At 45.3% G+C, this 17,232-nt stretch overlaps 1 protein-coding gene and 1 long non-coding RNA gene across 2 annotated transcripts; both read left to right on the top strand.

The window, feature by feature from the left end:
• The first annotated feature begins 5,129 nt into the window (after positions 1-5,129).
• On the top strand, positions 5,130-13,893 carry LOC132465613 (neuronal acetylcholine receptor subunit non-alpha-2-like). The gene is made up of 6 exons (XM_060062307.1): positions 5,130-5,380; positions 6,739-6,890; positions 8,162-8,206; positions 9,887-9,996; positions 10,172-11,078; positions 11,647-13,893. The coding sequence occupies exons 1-6, from the start codon at positions 5,317-5,319 to the stop codon at positions 11,812-11,814; spliced, it is 1,446 nt and encodes a 481-aa protein (XP_059918290.1). The 5' UTR covers positions 5,130-5,316; the 3' UTR covers positions 11,815-13,893.
• A 1,413-nt stretch (positions 13,894-15,306) lies between these two features.
• Positions 15,307-16,657, top strand: LOC132465612 (uncharacterized). The gene is made up of 2 exons (XR_009527629.1): positions 15,307-16,341; positions 16,378-16,657. It is a non-coding gene; the product is annotated as an uncharacterized LOC132465612 (long non-coding RNA).
• The last annotated feature ends 575 nt before the right edge of the window (positions 16,658-17,232 follow it).

The following is a 17,232-nucleotide window of genomic DNA, read 5'->3' as shown; positions in this document are numbered from 1 at the left end:
TGTAGCAAATAAAAAGAAAACCCAAATTGATACGACTGGGAGGGGGACCGCTCCACCGCCCTTCACCACTTCGGAGGAGCTGGCTCTCGCCAATAACGATGGTCGGCCGATGATGGTGTAAGGGGGGATGACCTCTGACCCCACTGCCTCGACATCCAAGGCGTTTGTAATGAGTATGTATTCATGTATTGGCAATGGACATAAATAATTGTCTTGCTAATCAAATGTGAAATGATTGAGTGTAAATTAATTGTGTCATTTTTAGTTGAAGGTACAAACATTATTTTGGAGGAGCCGCCGAGAATCAATCTCCAATCAGAGGTATATAACTATCCAAGCAAAGTATCACGTATTCTTCTAAATGTTTAATTTTTGGAAAGAATGTCTAGGTTTCCCTGATTCTTGCAGGAGACCTGTCGCCCTGTGACTCCAAGGCGACTTTGGAGGTGATTTTTCTTAACAATTCTCACATCTATAATATGAATTTGTAGAATAAAAAATGCCTAGGCCTAATTGTGTCACTGCCATAGCGGTTATGTAAGGGATAATGGACAACACGGCACTTGACTATCCAAGGTTAATGTACGTTGAACGTGGGGCCACCTTTGAACTTGAAACACATATGCTGCGCAACAGTAGGTGCACGGCTTTTTTGTGTAGCATTGCCTACATACGGTCCAACAAGGACGATCAAATAACGAATACCCTCTGATGAGAATCTGTATCTCTCATAAAGAATATCGTCAGACAATGCCAAAGGATCGGTTCGGTCCCGAAAAACCCTCTGTCTCCGGAGAGACGCCTGTACGATAAGTGCGCCGAGGTCCACGGGAACACCCACAAATGGTGACGCCATTGTCGGAGGAGGGGCTAGGAAGCTGCGCACGCCGATTTAAGTAGCCGATCTCGCTGCGTTTTAATATCCATCCGTCTCGGAGGTCCGAGGACGTTGCCTAGCGACACGCACAAACACGCCCCTTTTCCTCGGACGGCGAACTCGCCATCTCGGTTGAACTCAGTGGTGACCGAGCAAAATTCCGAGACAGAATTCAAGATGGCTGCGCCCATTCTGACTTTAAGTATGAACTGTTTTCATTGTGCTTGGACCACTTTGGCGGTTTAAATGGCAATTTCAATCACTCGTATTACTGCAATACCTTACTGCGTCCGTATCTCTGCCTGTTAGGGCTGATGGCAGCTGCCCACCCCGTGGTCCCCCTGGGTCTGCTTTTTATGCGTAGACTCCAGCGGTGGTTTGCTCGCCAACGGTTGGACCCCAGGCGACACAAGCTCAGGGTGCTCCTCGTTCCCCGTTCGTTGTCGCCAGACCTGGAATATTGGAAAAGACCATCCGCCCTTCTCAGGGGTGTTCCCCTGGGCAGGGTGGCGTCCTACGTAGTGGTCTTCACGGACGCCTCGTTGACGGGTTGGGGAGGAACGTGCCTCTCTCACTCGGTCGGAGACGAGCGGCGCACGCCCCCTGCAGCACACATAAATGTGAGGAAAGTGCTGTTGCATTTCTTTCACCTGGTGCGCGGCCGCCACGTTCTGATCAGGACAGACAGCGTGTCGGCGGCGGCGTACATCAACAGACAGGGGGGAGTCCGCTCCCCTGCTCTCCACCGAAAGGCGGTCGAGCTCTGGCTTTGGGCTCATCAGTATCTCCTCAGTCTGAGAGCCCTGCATTTCGCGGGCGGCCAGAACTTTGGGGCGGACCTCATGTCTCGAGGCGGTCCCCCATGTCTCGAGGGTTACATCCCGACATTGTCAGACTGATCTGGCAGAGGTTCGGGACGGCGCAGGTGGACTTCTTCGCATCCAGGGAGAACACGCACTGCAGGTGGTGGTTCTCCCTCAGCCCTCGGGATCTCCCCCCGTTGGGGGCAGATGCGTTGGCACACACACCTTGGCCGCGGGCTCTCTTGTATGCGTTTCCCCCGCTCCAGCTGATCCTTCCTCTTCTTGAACGGGTAAGACAGGAGAGACTGTCCTGTCCCTGATATTAGTGGCCCCGGAGAACCGTTCAGCTCTGTGGTTTCCAGAGCTGGCCGTGCTCTCGCGGTCGGCGCCGTGACGGCTGTTGGTTTGGCTCCTGAGAGGTTGATCCTGCAGGGCAAGGGTTTGCCTGAGACGGTTATCAACACTATTCAGAGTGCTCGTGCGCCTTTTACTTCTTCCCTCTATGCGGCGAAGTGGTGCGCCTTCTCTAATTGGTGTGAGAAGAACCACGCTGTCCCATCTCAATGCGAGGTGGGAAGCGTGCTTTAGTTTCTGCAAAACTTATTGGAGAAAGGTTAGGCCTTCTCCACTATCAAGGTCTATGCGGCAGCCGTTTCGGCTGGCCATACAGGCTGTGATGGTGGACCGATCTTCAGCCATCCACTGGTCAAGAGATTCTTGCGTGGGGCTAGACGGGTTAGGCCTGTTTCACGCGTGCTTACACCACGCTGGGATCTCCCCACCGTGTTGCGCGGATTGTCCAGGGATCCTTTCGAGCCTCTTTCTCAGGCCCCTTTGAATGCCCTGTCCTTTAAGACGGCGCTCTTGTTGGCCTTGGTTTCTGCCAAGCGAGCCGGTGAGCTAACCGCTCTGTCTGTCAGCCCGAGTTGCTTGTTGCTAAACGAGGACAGCTCCTTCGCGTTGCTCAGACCTAATCCTGCGTTCCTCCCGAAGAACATTAATGATATGGATAATGTATATTATTACTACAGCAACTCTGTGCTGGAGTCCGGGACCCCTTTTACGGCTTAAGAATATAAACATGTTCTTTAAAGCGGCGTGGTTGGATTTCACCAACCACCAATGCTGAAAGAAAAGCGTGGAGGATGAGCGACGGTATACACCGCGTTATATAGACACGATACCGTGGGAAATTTGGGCGATGCCCACACTGATTGGTGCATAGCTTGAAACTTCAGCGCGCGCAAGCGCGCGCACGGGACAAGCCCATGAGGCGAAGCCTAGACGGCTACGCCTACAATCATAGAACTAGAGTTATAATAACATAACTATCGTTTTCCTCCAACGACCGAGCGAAATAATAGAACGCTTGAAGTGTGGGCGCCGTCAGTTCAGATTCCGAGTCGGTTTGCAGAGAATACTCGAACGCAGCATTAGCTGAAAACCTGCTCCCGACCAGGTTTGGTTGCGCGCATAAGTCACCATGGTGATACAGCGACGCTTAAAGAGATCGACTTTCGTGGTCGAATGTCACAGATTTCACTGTAAAATCGCCGTTAATTTGCAGCCATCGGTTCTTCCGTTAGCCAATGGGATGAATACTCATAGCTTCATATATTGCCGTGGAGGGATTACATTGTAATGAGTGGAAAACCCCCTGCGATGAAAAAAGAAGCACAAGGTCCTCCGTTAGCCAATGGGATGAATGCTCATAGCGTCTCTATGTGCAGCCATCGTGTCCCCCGTTAGCCATTAGGGTGAATGCTCATAGCTTCATATATTGCCTTGGAGGGATTACATTGTAACGAGTTGAAAACCCCATGCATCGAAAAAAGAAGCACCAGGGTACCCTTTTGCGTCAGAAGCTGAGCCAAAGTCACTGACCGTTCGTCAAAAATCGACGCGCACGGAGTGAGAATGTGTCGATTTAATACATCAGTCAATTGTCACAATTTCTCAGAATCAAAGGTGAAAGTTGAAATGGGTGGCCAAAAGCTGTCATATTGTTAGTTATCACAGACAATTTTTAACAATAAATTAGGCTATCTGTACAGAGCTCCTTAAGCGACATTAGGGAGAACGCTCCCGGACAGAACATTAGATTGGAAGCCGTGCTTGGTGACACGACAAATACTTCCAATTGAAATACATGAGTTTGAAAATACGTGTCCCCGATCACGAGTCAATAGATTAAATTACGTGACAGTGTCACGCATTTTCGTGAGACCGGGTTGTATATCTATCACTCTGGCTAGGGGGGATTACGGTAACACATGCAGGTGAGTCCTAATAGGCCTTACAAAATATAGTAGCCTATTAAGTACATTGATTCATGCGTATATTCATTGAAATCATTTCTCATAAACTTAATAACAAAGAATTATAAATCAACTAATAATGTCAATACAAAATGCAGAAAAACTAATTATCGCTTCTACAGTGTGTGTGTGTGTGTGTGTGTCTTTGTTAAATGAGCTCCGGCTTTTAACAAGACAATTGGCGGAGCAGAGAATGGGGGTGGAGTTTAAAGATCATTATGGAAGCTTAATAAACAGTTTTATTCACACTGTTTTGTCAGTGAAATAAACACATAATAACACACACAAAAAAAGATGTGGACCATTTGTGCTGTGTCTAATTCAGTAGGCCAAGTTCATGAATAGTTCGATTGTATTTATTTTTTATATTAAACCAAACATTCGGCTTCATCACATCAGCGCCCTTTAGTGGAACCATTGCTGAACAGCAGCAGAGGGGCCAAATCGCTGTCTGTCTCATCAGTATCTCCTCAGTCTGAGAGCCCTGCATATCGCGGGCGCCCAGAACTTTGGGGCGGACCTCATGTCTCGAGGCGGTCCCCCATGTCTCGAGGGTTACATCCCGACATTGTCAGACTGATCTGGCAGAGGTTCGGGACGGCGCAGGTGGACCTCTTCGCGCCCAGGGAGAACACGCACTGCAGGTGGTGGTTCTCCCTCAGCCCTCGTGTATTTGCCCTCAGCAAATACAATATTAGAAGTCAATCAGCACCTATTCCTGAATGTTCACCTATACCTATTTATCATACAATCAACAACTTTAAAAAGGCTCCAAAGCCTTCCATTTCCCTACATTTTATAGGAAGGAACTAGCCTACTCTAGATTTGTTTTGCGCATTTCGCAATTGTAGTAAACTTATGCAACTTTGCATTCGTTTACTCGTTAAGTATCAATAGCCTACGGTATATAGCTTCAACCAAGGACGACCAGATAATAATAGACCTCTGCCAACCAATGCCAACCTCTAATTGAGGCATAACGGCATAACTTCTTCATGCAGTCCAGAGTTTAGAGTCTGAAGCATGCAGTCGCATCCGAAGTTCAACTCGGATACTTGAAAGACAGAAAACGTCATGGTCCAGCATATGGATCACAACCTACACGTGGTCGCCTCTAAACCAAGACAATCCCTTCTGCACTTAAACCCAGAGAGCTGCTGGCTACAGACGGATCCGCGTGTCGCCCAGTGAGCGTCCTTCTGACTGCCGTCCTTCTGACAGTCCTCCTCCTGACAATCGTCCTCCTGACAGTTCTCGGCGTTCAGTCTAGTTAACAGTGTATGTCCTGCTGGTTCTTTTATATGATTTTACATTGAGCATGAAGTGCCTGGTCGGCTTCCTTGTTTCTCTGGCGTGTCCCCTCTACATCGCCACCATCCCGGGTAAGAACGCTGTCTCCTGTGGTCTTTGGGTCTCTGTGTATGAACACATTATCTGATGTCTCTTTGTTTTTTCATTATTTCTTACCGAGTTATCAATTGCCTATTTGCAATTCGAGAGGGCAAGATACATACTACTAATATTACTAGTCTATGCTACTAGTAAACTAAGAGTTACATTTATATACTAATATTATTAATAATAAAAGTAATAACAATTCTAATAATAATAAAAATAATCCTGATGATAATGCTAATGCTTTTCGTCAGTAGGACTTTTAGAATTCTCGTGACTTCATACTTTTGTCGTTGTAATTGTTTTGGTAATTACCGTTGTTATTTATGCATGGATTTATGTATATTAATGTGAACAATAAGGTCTCCGGTGCACGTGGCTGTCGCTGTGTCCTCTCTGCTCAGCGGGATGTGGCGCGAGGCGGACGGGATCAGATATCGGTCACCGCCACCCTCAGAATCTCTCGACTCAGCATCACAATGACACAAATCCATAAGGCTGGCACAAATAATGTAACCTATATTAAGCCAAAACAGAAACCACCAAACATTAGAATTAAGAAGAATATTTAGATAATACACAAATATCTTAGACATTGATACTTTCAAATAGCCTACAGTTTTTCACAATAACATTGTTGTTTAGGGGATAATGCTCTTGCTGAGTAGACCTTTGAAAGACTTTGTAAAACACCAATGAAGGTTTTGAGTGTGTTACTCTTTCAGTGGTCCTCCATAATGCCTGATGTTTCCCCCCTCCTACCCTAGGGTTAGGTTTAGGGTAAGGGTTAGGGTTAGGGTCAGAGGTCCTCCATAATGCCTGATGTTTACCCCTTGCTGCCATAGGGTTACACCTCTTGCCCACTGCATCCGTCCGTTGACGGATCCCATTTACTTTGAATGGGGCCAAGCCGCAATGCATTGTGGATCCATTCGTGCCGTTGGATCCATCGGATCCGTCAAGAATGTTGAAAAATATTCAACTTCTCAGGCAGCGACGGATCTGTCATCCAATCAGATCGCGTATGCTCGGGCTTGGCAGACGTATGCCTCTGCAAAGACTAATCCCCCATCCGTCAGCCACGCCTTCCATCATCCGTTGAGGGACGTTGCAGTGGGTAGACAGTGTTAGGGTCAGAGGTCCTCTATAATGCCTGATGTTTCCCCATCCTGCCCTAGGGTTAGGGTCAGAGGTCCTCTATAATGCCTGATATTTCCCCCTTCCTGCCCTAGGGTTAGGGTTAGAGGTCCTATATAATGCCTGATGTTTCCCCCTTCCTGCCCTAGGGGTAGGGTTAGGGTCAGAGGTCTTCTATAAGGCCTGGTGTTGTGCCTCCCTGCTGTAGCTCCAGGGGCGGCGGTATCTCTGGCGGCGGTGGAGGACGCCCTCATGAGGAGGCTGTTCCTAGGATACCAGCGGTGGGTGAGGCCCATCCAGCGCGCCAACGACACTGTCAGGGTGCGCTTCGGACTCAAGATCTCCCAGCTGGTCGACGTGGTGAGGACACACACAGACACACACACACACACACACACACACACACACACACACACACACACACACACACACACACACACACACACACACACACACACACACACACACACACACACACACACACACACACGTGTGTGTTTGTGTGTGTATGTACAGTATATGTATATATGTATGTATATATTTTTCCTGATATAGTAAATGAGTTATTCAACACGCACATGAGCATTCCAGCATATACATTATCCATATCATCAACAATTAAGATGCTCAAACAAACCTCCAAAATAACAACTACACACAACTCATTCATATAGCAGATAGAGGAACACAGAATCCATTAAGAGAAGATCAAATTCAAGCTAAACTTTGAAAAAGTCACTAGGTGTAGCTCTGCAGACAGTTAAATAGTCTCAACGTTAGAAATAAAGGCGTTCAATAGTTAACAGGTAATTGCAATATAGTGATCAGTCGGTTCCATTAGGCTAGCTGGTTAGCTGCAGTGTTAGCAAAGCCCTTCACTCACAGTGCGGTGCTGTCCAGGGTGCTGAATAGATCTGGGCCTTAAAGGGCCCCTTTTATACCACCAGGTGCGAGTGTGACTATCCATTACAATCTGTTTGAAATTCTGCCTTTTCCTTGTGCCTTAGTGACCTTACAAGAGGGCGTATCCCCCTAGATTTGTGTTCTATAGATAAGGAACATTTGCTACAGTCCACTGGCTAGGCTGGTAGACTGATCTATCTAGCATGTAGCATGTATGTGGGCACTCCCAATTTTCGGTTTGTACTGGTTAATCACACCTGGTGGTATAATAGGAGCCCTTTAATGCTTTATCCACCACTCTGCATTGATATTCCAGAGACCATGGCAACGGTAAGATGACATATTAAAGAAACATTCTTGAAGACTTTACATAATATGTATTTCAGGAATTTAATCCACTGTAAATCTTTTGCAAATATGTATTTTTCTTAAATGAGGAGTTACAATTCCCAATATTTGAACGAGAGAGAGAGAGAGAGAGAGAGAGAGAGAGAGAGAGAGAGAGAGAGAGAGAGGGGGGGGGAGGCTACTGCTGGTACTCAGTATTAGATTAAGGTTCACCTCTGGTCTGTGTTAGCACAAAGACCTCTGAGTCACACTGACAGAGGCGGCCTGATCTGAACACTGTATCACTAAGTGGAGGACAGTCTGTCCCTCTCCTCTTATCCGTCTGTCCTTCTGTCTGATAATGAAACACTTCTCTGTCTTTTTTTCTTTTTGTGCTTTAGGATGAGAAGAACCAGCTGATGACGACAAACGTGTGGCTGTGGCAGGTAAGGACTCTTCTGGCCCTGCTGTGGTGAGGGGTGAACACTCAGACCAACCAGAAGAGGCTGAGGGTTATCTCCTGGTTCTTCATGGTGACTCTTTGCCTTTGTATGAGCTCATCTTACTGACCTAACTTAGGTTGATCATTGCCAATGCAAGTACCAATAAATAACTCGTCCAATAGTTTTGCTGTTGCTTGAATGGGTGCTTTCATATCCATTTATTTAAGTTGGAATGAATCCAAAATGGTACCTGTTATAGTTAGGGGTCCCAGCAGTGAAGTTGCTTGGCCCCTATTGTTTCTGTAACGTTTTTTTTCTCCCCTCAAATTCTATAAAAGTCATACTGCAGCCTATACCATAAGTCGAAAACTCTTGAAACTCTTGATTTTGTGGTACTGCACCCAAAGGTGGCGCTATTGTAAAAAAAAACATGAATTAGACTTATTTCTCCTCACCAGATTGACCTGGACTCAAAATTCTTTCATCATATTAATCTCTAAATTCAGATGCATCTTTTTCACCGTGGTCTTCTGCTCTAAAAATGTTAACTTTTCCCACAATTTCATAGAAAAGCCAAACGTCCACAGTCTCAAACCCATTTTGCCTAAATTACAATTTTGTTATTGTATACGATACCATACGGCTATCATTAGGTGGATTCCATTAACAGTGCACATTTTCAGATCTGTACTCTTTTAAGAAAGCCCTTAATTCTCTTGTGTGCTTGGAGTTTTCTTGATGTTGTGTGCTTATCAATCGACATTTTTCAATGTGAATGAGGCTTTATGTAGTTCAGGCATGTCAGTGGCTCAACAGGATAATGCCGTGTACTGGTGATCCTTAGGTAGAGAGTTTGAATCCTGATAAGAGCATTATGAACAAGCACAACATGACATTCTGTCATTACCACTCATTTGAGAAACACCACATTGAACATCACCTGAACCTCATCAGGCAATCAACATTCCGGCTCATTAGTTTCCAAGAATCTGACTGCCAAGACAGATTGGCATTAGGGGGAACTTCTACGTTAAACATTTTTCCTTCATAATTAATTCTGTCATATTTATATTTCTTCCGTTAGTGTTCTTGACTACCAATGTTTAATTTCCCCAGAATGTCAAAGATTTTTCAGGTATTTGCTTTTAAGAAAGCCCTTAATTCACTTGAGAAATATGTGCTTGGAGTTTTCTGGATGTTATATGCTTACCAATAGATATTTTGAGCATGTGAATGAGGCTGCATTTCAGGTTTTTCAGTGGCTCAATGGGATAATGCCTTGTACAGGTGATCCTTAGGTTGAGAGTTCAAATCCTGATCATAGCATCATGAACATGCTGTACATGACATTCGGCCATTGCTTTGCAGCTCACTTGAAAGCAGAGGCACAGTATTGCATTAAGTGGAACATCTTCATCAACATCTTCCCTTCATAATTATATGTCATATTTATATATCTTCCATTAGTGTGTTCTTGACTTTTAATTTTGCCCGGACCCCGTTAATCACCGCTTGCGGTTATATTTATTATTATTATTCGGAATGATTGTGTTTCTTTAATTAAGTAAAACATATATATATATATATATATATATCTCATATAGAAAGAAAAAAAATACCAATAATCATAAATCCCCTGTATAGTAGGTATGGAATATGAGTGGTATTGTGTACCTCTACCAGGAGTGGATCGACTACAAGCTGCGTTGGAACCCAACGGAGTACGGAGGGATCACCTCAATCAGGGTTCCCTCAGAGAGCATCTGGCTCCCAGACATCGTCCTCTACAAGAAGTAAAGACCGCAGATAGTTAGATAAGCATAAAGATTAGGGATTCAACTTCCTATTCAAGTTTATGCATTTACATATATCATTTGATGTAAGCAAGTGTTTGACAATAATCCTAATTCTTATTTAGATTGGGAGGCTTTACTACATGATATTATGAGCTTTCTCCCCCCCCTCCAGTGCGGACGGCCGCTTCGAGGGCTCCCTCATGACCAAGGTCATCGTCCGCCACACGGGGGCGGTCACCTGGACGCCACCTGCCAGCTACAAGTCGGCCTGCACCATGGACGTCACCTTCTTCCCCTTCGACCAGCAGAACTGCTCCATGAAATTCGGCTCGTGGACGTACGACGGCCAAATGGTGGACCTGGAGCTGGTGGCGCCCCAGGTCGACCGCCGCGACTTCTTCGACAACGGCGAGTGGGAGATCCTGAACGCCACGGGGGTCCGCGGCAGCCGGCGGGACGGCGTGTATGGCTACCCCTTCATCACCTACTCCTTCATCCTGAAGCGGCTGCCGCTCTTCTACACGCTCTTCCTCATCATCCCCTGCCTGGGCCTGTCCTTCCTCACCGTGCTGGTGTTCTACCTGCCGTCGGACGAGGGTGAGAAGCTGTCGCTGTCCACCTCCGTGCTGGTGTCGCTCACCGTCTTCCTGCTTGTCATCGAGGAGATCATCCCCTCCTCCTCCAAGGTCATCCCGCTCATCGGGGAGTACCTGCTCTTCATCATGATCTTCGTCACGCTGTCCATCATCGTGACGGTGTTCGTGATCAACGTGCACCACCGCTCCTCAACATCCTACCACCCCATGTCGTCCTGGGTGCGCCGCCTCTTCCTGCAGCAGCTGCCCCGGATGTTGTGCATGAGGGGCCACACCGACCGCTACCACTACCCCGAGCTGGCCCCCGAGAGCCCCGTGCTGAAGCCCCACCCCGGAGGCCGGAGAGGGAGGAGTCCGAGAGGGGGGGGGGACCCGGGGGGCCCTGCAGAGGGGGAGGGGCCTTGGGATGACATGCTGAAGACGGCCACCGATTCTGTGCGCTACATCAGCCGACACATCCGCAAGGAGCACTTCATCCAGGAGGTAAAGGAGCACTTCATCCAGGAGGTAAAGGAGCACTTCATCCAGGAGGTAAAGGAGCACTTCATCCAGGATGTAAAGGAGCACTTCATCCAGGATGTAAAGGAGCACTTCATCCAGGAGGTAAAGGAGCACTTCATCCAGGATGTAAAGGAGCACTTCATCCAGGAGGTGGTGAAAGGGATCTACATGGTCCGATTGATTTAAAATCATATCCAAAGAGGAAATCATGAGTTTGATTTAAGATTGACATTTGTAAATGTAACTTGCGATTTTGTCTACTGTATCTACTGTCTTATACTATTGCCAATATTTTTTATTCTAACCATAAATTCAAGACAGGAAAACTACCAAAACCTAGACAGAAAGAACTCAAACACAATAGAACTAAAACCTTAAGCTGTTAAATCTCCAAATCAATATTGAACAACATGGTCAAGTCGGTTGTTTTTGTTTATCCCTCAGTCACAGTTTCAGTCTAAAGGGGCTTCACAGGCCACACTTTATAACTGGCCCTAGTTAATCAGACAGATCCATCGTGTTGTGATGATCCTGTTTTCTCTTCTTTCAGGTGGTGCAGGACTGGAAGTTCGTGGCCCAGGTGTTGGACAGGATCTTCCTGTGGGCCTTCCTCATTGCGTCCATACTTGGAACCATCCTCATCTTCACCCCAGCCCTACAGAAGTTCCTCTCGTCTCCTCCTCCGGTTATGATGAGGGAGGAGCCACCCTCCAACTGAGGAGCACCGGCATAGCACTCGTCTACGCCCCCAAGGGGATCCACGTTCAGAAGAACCATCTAGAACAAACCGGACACCATCTAGAACAAACCGGGAGGAGCACGGCGTCCTCGGAGTCTGCCCCTCGTTACAGTTTGAGTCGACCCTTCGGTCCCCTTAGGACCTGATCTCTCATGTTAATTTGGTCCACAACGAGCTGAATGGCAGCTAAGTAGCCTTGTGACAATATTATTGGTCTGTTTTACAGTTTTAGAACACTAGCAGATTATAGGACAAACATTACCTTCAGGAAGATCTTTCTCTGTTGTATAAAATATAATGCAATAGTTGCCAACGCTTATGTAAGGCACTGAATAAAATTTGACTTCTTGTATTATGGCAAGAAGATAGGAAGGTATAACTAAATTTTAGCTAGTTGCTAAAGGTATCAACTTAACGTAATTTATACTAATATATATAAGACAACACCTTTGATTTGCAGTTTACAATTTTTGTGTTGAAACATGAAATATATATATCATTTTTGTAAAGTATAACCTGGAGTGCTGCTGGTGTTGGAGTATAGCTCAATTTAAATGCCAGGTACGTCATGAAGTTTAGGAACAAGTCCTTTGTCATTATGCCATGCAAGCAATCTTTCATCAATGTTTATTGCAGTTAAATAATAATTCCTGAATAACCCACATTTTAGGTTACAAAGGACAAATTGACTACTGGTAATTATTAAAGTTTTTCTCAGTCGCTTTGGTACATTACTCAGATCATAATAAAAAATAAAAAATACATGATCAATCTTCACATCATTGTGTCACTTGTGCACATCAAAAAAGCAGTTTCTCATTTATTTGAATAAGTTGCAAATGCTTTGGTACATCCATGCAAATGATTATGTACAATTCTCTGCTCTTTCCTACATTATCAATGCTTATGTCATGTTGATCAAAATGTATTAATTGGTCTCTATTGAATAGTCAACATTTAGGCATTAGTTCATTGCATAAGTCTTTACATGCAAAGTGTTTGAACAAGTTGTCATATGTCCACATTTCCATTAGACTTTTTTTCTAAATCTGTCTTGAATTGGTAAATTGCTACCAGGTGAATCTTGACTTTCTCTAAAGAAGGGACATTTGTGAAGTGTTACTAAATCAACGAATGGTCAACCAGTTTACTGAAATAGCTCAAAGGGGCATCTCATGAACCTTGAATTGGCAAGTGTATATATAGCTGGAGCACAACACAATGTTACATTGTCTGACAATGGAAGTACAAGGAATTGGACGGGGTCAACAGCCAGAGAGAAAAAGAAGTGGAAGATGAGTGAGGCTGCGTGAGAATGAGAATTTGTTTCCCAACAGACAGGAACGTCAGGAGGTGTAAGAAGACTGCACTGTAATTCCTACAGCAATGCATGTACAGTTTACCCTAAGGAGATTTTCCTATGTTCACATTTCTAGCAATGACATGGTCTGTCAACAAATTACAGTACAAACAGTCAAAGCGTAAATGAGAATCTTGTCCAGTCTCTTGCAATCAATCTCCCACATACATTAAGGTGTAAGTTACAATTTACAATAATTGTCTTCAAAACTTTGACCATAGTTTACTTCAGAACATCCCTCCAGAGTACACTGTTATATTGACAACATGACTAAGCAATTTGACAGTCTTATCCGTACACAATGACACAAGGACTTGTCATTCTGATGGCACTGGACTGTCATTGACACATATATTTACTTTTGAGAGATGAACTAAGGATTTTTAGCAAGAGGCTGTCTATTGTAGGTTATCCATGGTGTTTTGCTATTTGTACAAATTGTTTTGAGAAATGCACTTACTGTTTTGCAAATGTTGAGGACGATTCCATTTTTTTTTTACCAAAGCGACTGAGGTAAACTGTAAAACATTTACCATATCATTGTTTGGGTCCCCATATATCCCCCAGAGGGGAAGATAGACAACCAGCAGAACAGAACTTAAGCACAATCATAATCCATCTCGTCTTTATTTATACTCTTTATACACTGTTCACTCTCTCCCAGTCTGACTGTCAGATGACTGTTCACCGGCTCCCAGTCAGACTGTCCCGGTGACTGTTCACTGTCTCCCAGTCGGACTGTCAGGTGACTGTTCATTGTTTCCCAGTTGGACTGTCCAGGTGACTGTTCCACTGTCTCCCATTCAGACTTTTAAGTGACTGTTCACTGTCTCCCAGTCGGACTGTCCCGGTGACTGTTCACTGTCTCCCAGTCAGACTGTCCCGCTGCCTGTTCATTGTCTCCTAGTCTGACTGTCCCGATGACTGTTCACTGTCTCCAAGTCGGACTGACCAGGTGCATTTTCTGTTGATCTCACTGCAACAAAGGAGAAGAGAAAGAATGACTTCTAAGGAAAAGTTTGAATTATGAAAAAAGCTAACATAATTAGTTTGTGACTTAATTGCATTCAAAATTGAGATGACCCCCACTTAATTGTAATTCTGAATTTGGTCAATAAATGGAATCCAATTTAAATGAGGCACAAATTATTATGCATTGTGAAGAGGTTTTTTGTTTGTTTTGGTTGATCTGATTACAGATGGATTATTTTTTCATCTACTTTTTTCACCATTAACCGAGCTACTATTAAACCCTTGGCACAGTGCAGTTCTGTTGACACAAAAAAAATTATCTTCCACTAGGTGGCGTTATTACCATGGTAACTGATGGATGCTCAGTGGCAGAAAGACTCCAGAACACACATTCCAGGCACAGGTTGATCCACTGAACAACATGAATAAAGATCCTAGTGGAAAGAAGAGTTGTTGCCCCAGGAGTAGGAAACTATTCAGGGAGACCCCCAATGTGTAACTAGGAGATTCCCCCAGAGACAGTAGCTGGTCAGGTCCCCTTAAACATGGTAGACTTCTCTGAGTTTGATGTCATATTTATGATTACTCTAGACATTCAATGTCCTCCAGTAACATAATTAATTATTGTGGTTGTATTGATTTACAAACAAACTTATTACCAATACTTTTCCTGCACCATTTCCATAGGTTGCCCAACATCATAGGTTGTTTATTGATTTACATCTAACTATATGATAACAACCCATTCTTCAATGACATTATTTTTGCAATTACAATTACCCTTTTTTATATCTCTCCTCCTCTTTTTATTGTCATAATCTTCATTCATTGATGGTATATGACGTCATCTGCTGTCGACCTTTTCCACTGAGGACGCATGAACAAAAAAACATAAACAAATGGCTGCAAGGTGACAGAACGGATGGCGGTCAACCTAATACTGATAAACACAGTACTGGGGCTTAAAGATCAGTACACAGTAACATACTGTAATCTGATCCACATCATCCACAAACAGCCAGGTCAGGCACAACAGTTAAAGTAGTACTCTACTATTTATAACCATCTTCATGCTGAAGCTGTGTGACCAAATGACTTAGCAAAGTGACACTGTCACAACCAGGCGCACCACACCTATATAATAATAATAATAATAATAATACATTTTATTTATACTGCACTTTATATTCAAGAATCTCAAAGTGCTTCAGAGAAAAAAATACCAAAAAACTATTAAAAAAGGGGGAACCTCAAAGAAAGTTTAGCTGAATGCTCTTTTAAAGAGATGGGTTTTGAGGTTCCGTTTAAAAAGAGCTGTAGTCTGTGGAGCCCTCAGGTGGTCAGACTCGTTCCATAGTCTAGGGGCAGCAGCAGAAAAGGCCCGATCACCCATGGTGCACAGCTTCGTATGTCGGGTTTGGAGGGTGTGAGTGGATCCTGAACGGAGTGTACGTGAGTTTGTCGGGGGGGTGAGGAGTTCCTGAAGGTAGAGGGGGGCAAGTCCGTGAAGGCACTGGTGGGTGAGGAGGGAGACCTTGTACTCAATTCTGAGTGAGACAGGGAGCCAGTGCAGTGATTTCAGGATGGGGGTGATGTGCTCATGCTTGCGCACCCTCATCAGGACCCTGGCAGCACTGTTTTGAATGTATTGGAGCCTCTGGATGCTCTTGCCAGGGATCCCAATGAGGAGTGCATTGCAGTAGTCCAACCTGGAGGAGACAAAGGCATGGACGAGCTTCTCTGCATCAGCCAGGGTGAGTGATTGGCGGAGTTTGGCAATGTTCCTGAGGTGGTATAAAGCTGTCTTACAGAGGTGTTTGATGTGGGTGTCAAAATTAAGTTGTGGGTCCATTTTAACACCGAGGTTTGTGACGGATGTGGAAAGGGGGACGTTTTTGCCAGAGAAGGTGATATTGGTGATGGTGGGGGAGCGGAGCTGATGTGGCGTGCCAACAAGGATGGCTTCCGTTTTATGGCTGTTAAGTTGTAGGAAGTTGAGCTTCATCCACGCCCCTATCTCCTCCAGGCAGGTGGTCAGTGTGGATGTTGGCAGAGGGGCAGAAGAAGTGGGGGTTGTCCTGATGTAGAGCTGTGTATCATCAGCATAGCAGTGGTAAGACAAGCCATGCCTGCTAATGACACTACCCAGGGGGAGCATGTACAGTGAGAACAGTGTGGGGCCCAACACCGAGCCCTGGGGGACACCTCAGGTGACGTTGTTGGTGTGTGATTTTGCTTTGCCCAGGGCAACGTGCTCAGTTCTGTCAGTGAGGTACGAGGTGAACCAGTTCTTTACATTTCCTGATAGTCCAATGGTGTATTGCAGGCGGTGAAGGAGAATATTGTGGTCAACCGTATCAAAAGCAGCTGTTAAGTCCAGGAGGATGAGGAGAGATGGGGAGCCGGTGTCTGCTGCCATCAGGAGGTCATTTGTGACCCTGACCAAGGCTGTTTCTGTACTGTGGCCATAGCGGAAACCAGACTGGAATTTTTCAAACAAGTGATGTTGTATGAGGTGATCCTGGAGTTGTGCTGCAACTGTTTTTTCCAAACTTTTGAAAGAAATGGGAGATTTGAGATGGGCCTGTAGTTGGAGAGGACTTCTGGATCAAGGGTAGGTTTTTTTAATGTTGGTCTGATGACAGCAGTTTTTAATGCAGATGGGATATGGCCGGCCAGGAGGGAGTGGTTAATGATATTGGTGATGAGTGGAGAGACAGCAGAGATGTTGGCCTTCAGCAGAGCTGTAGGGAAGGGGTCTAGTGCACAGGTGGATGGCTTCATTTTCCTGATGACGTCCTCCACCTCTTCCTTTGTGATGCTGGAGAAGGAGCAGAGGGTCTGGACAGAGTCAATCGGTGGGTCAGCAGTTTGAAGGGGCAGGGCAGTAGTGATGGAGAGGTGTGAGCGGATGTTATTCACTTTTTGTTTAAAAAAGTTGATGTGCATGTTGCACCTCTCCGTGGTGACATCAGATTGGGATGGTAAAGGGGGTTTGAGAAGGTGATGGACAGTTGAAAAGAGCTGTTTGGAGTTACCAGGGCTATTGTTGATTATTGCGGAAT

This window comes from Gadus macrocephalus, chromosome 10 (genome assembly GCF_031168955.1).
Source record: "Gadus macrocephalus chromosome 10, ASM3116895v1".
NCBI lineage: Eukaryota > Metazoa > Chordata > Actinopteri > Gadiformes > Gadidae > Gadus > Gadus macrocephalus.
This window is presented reverse-complemented; position numbering and strand designations above follow the sequence as displayed.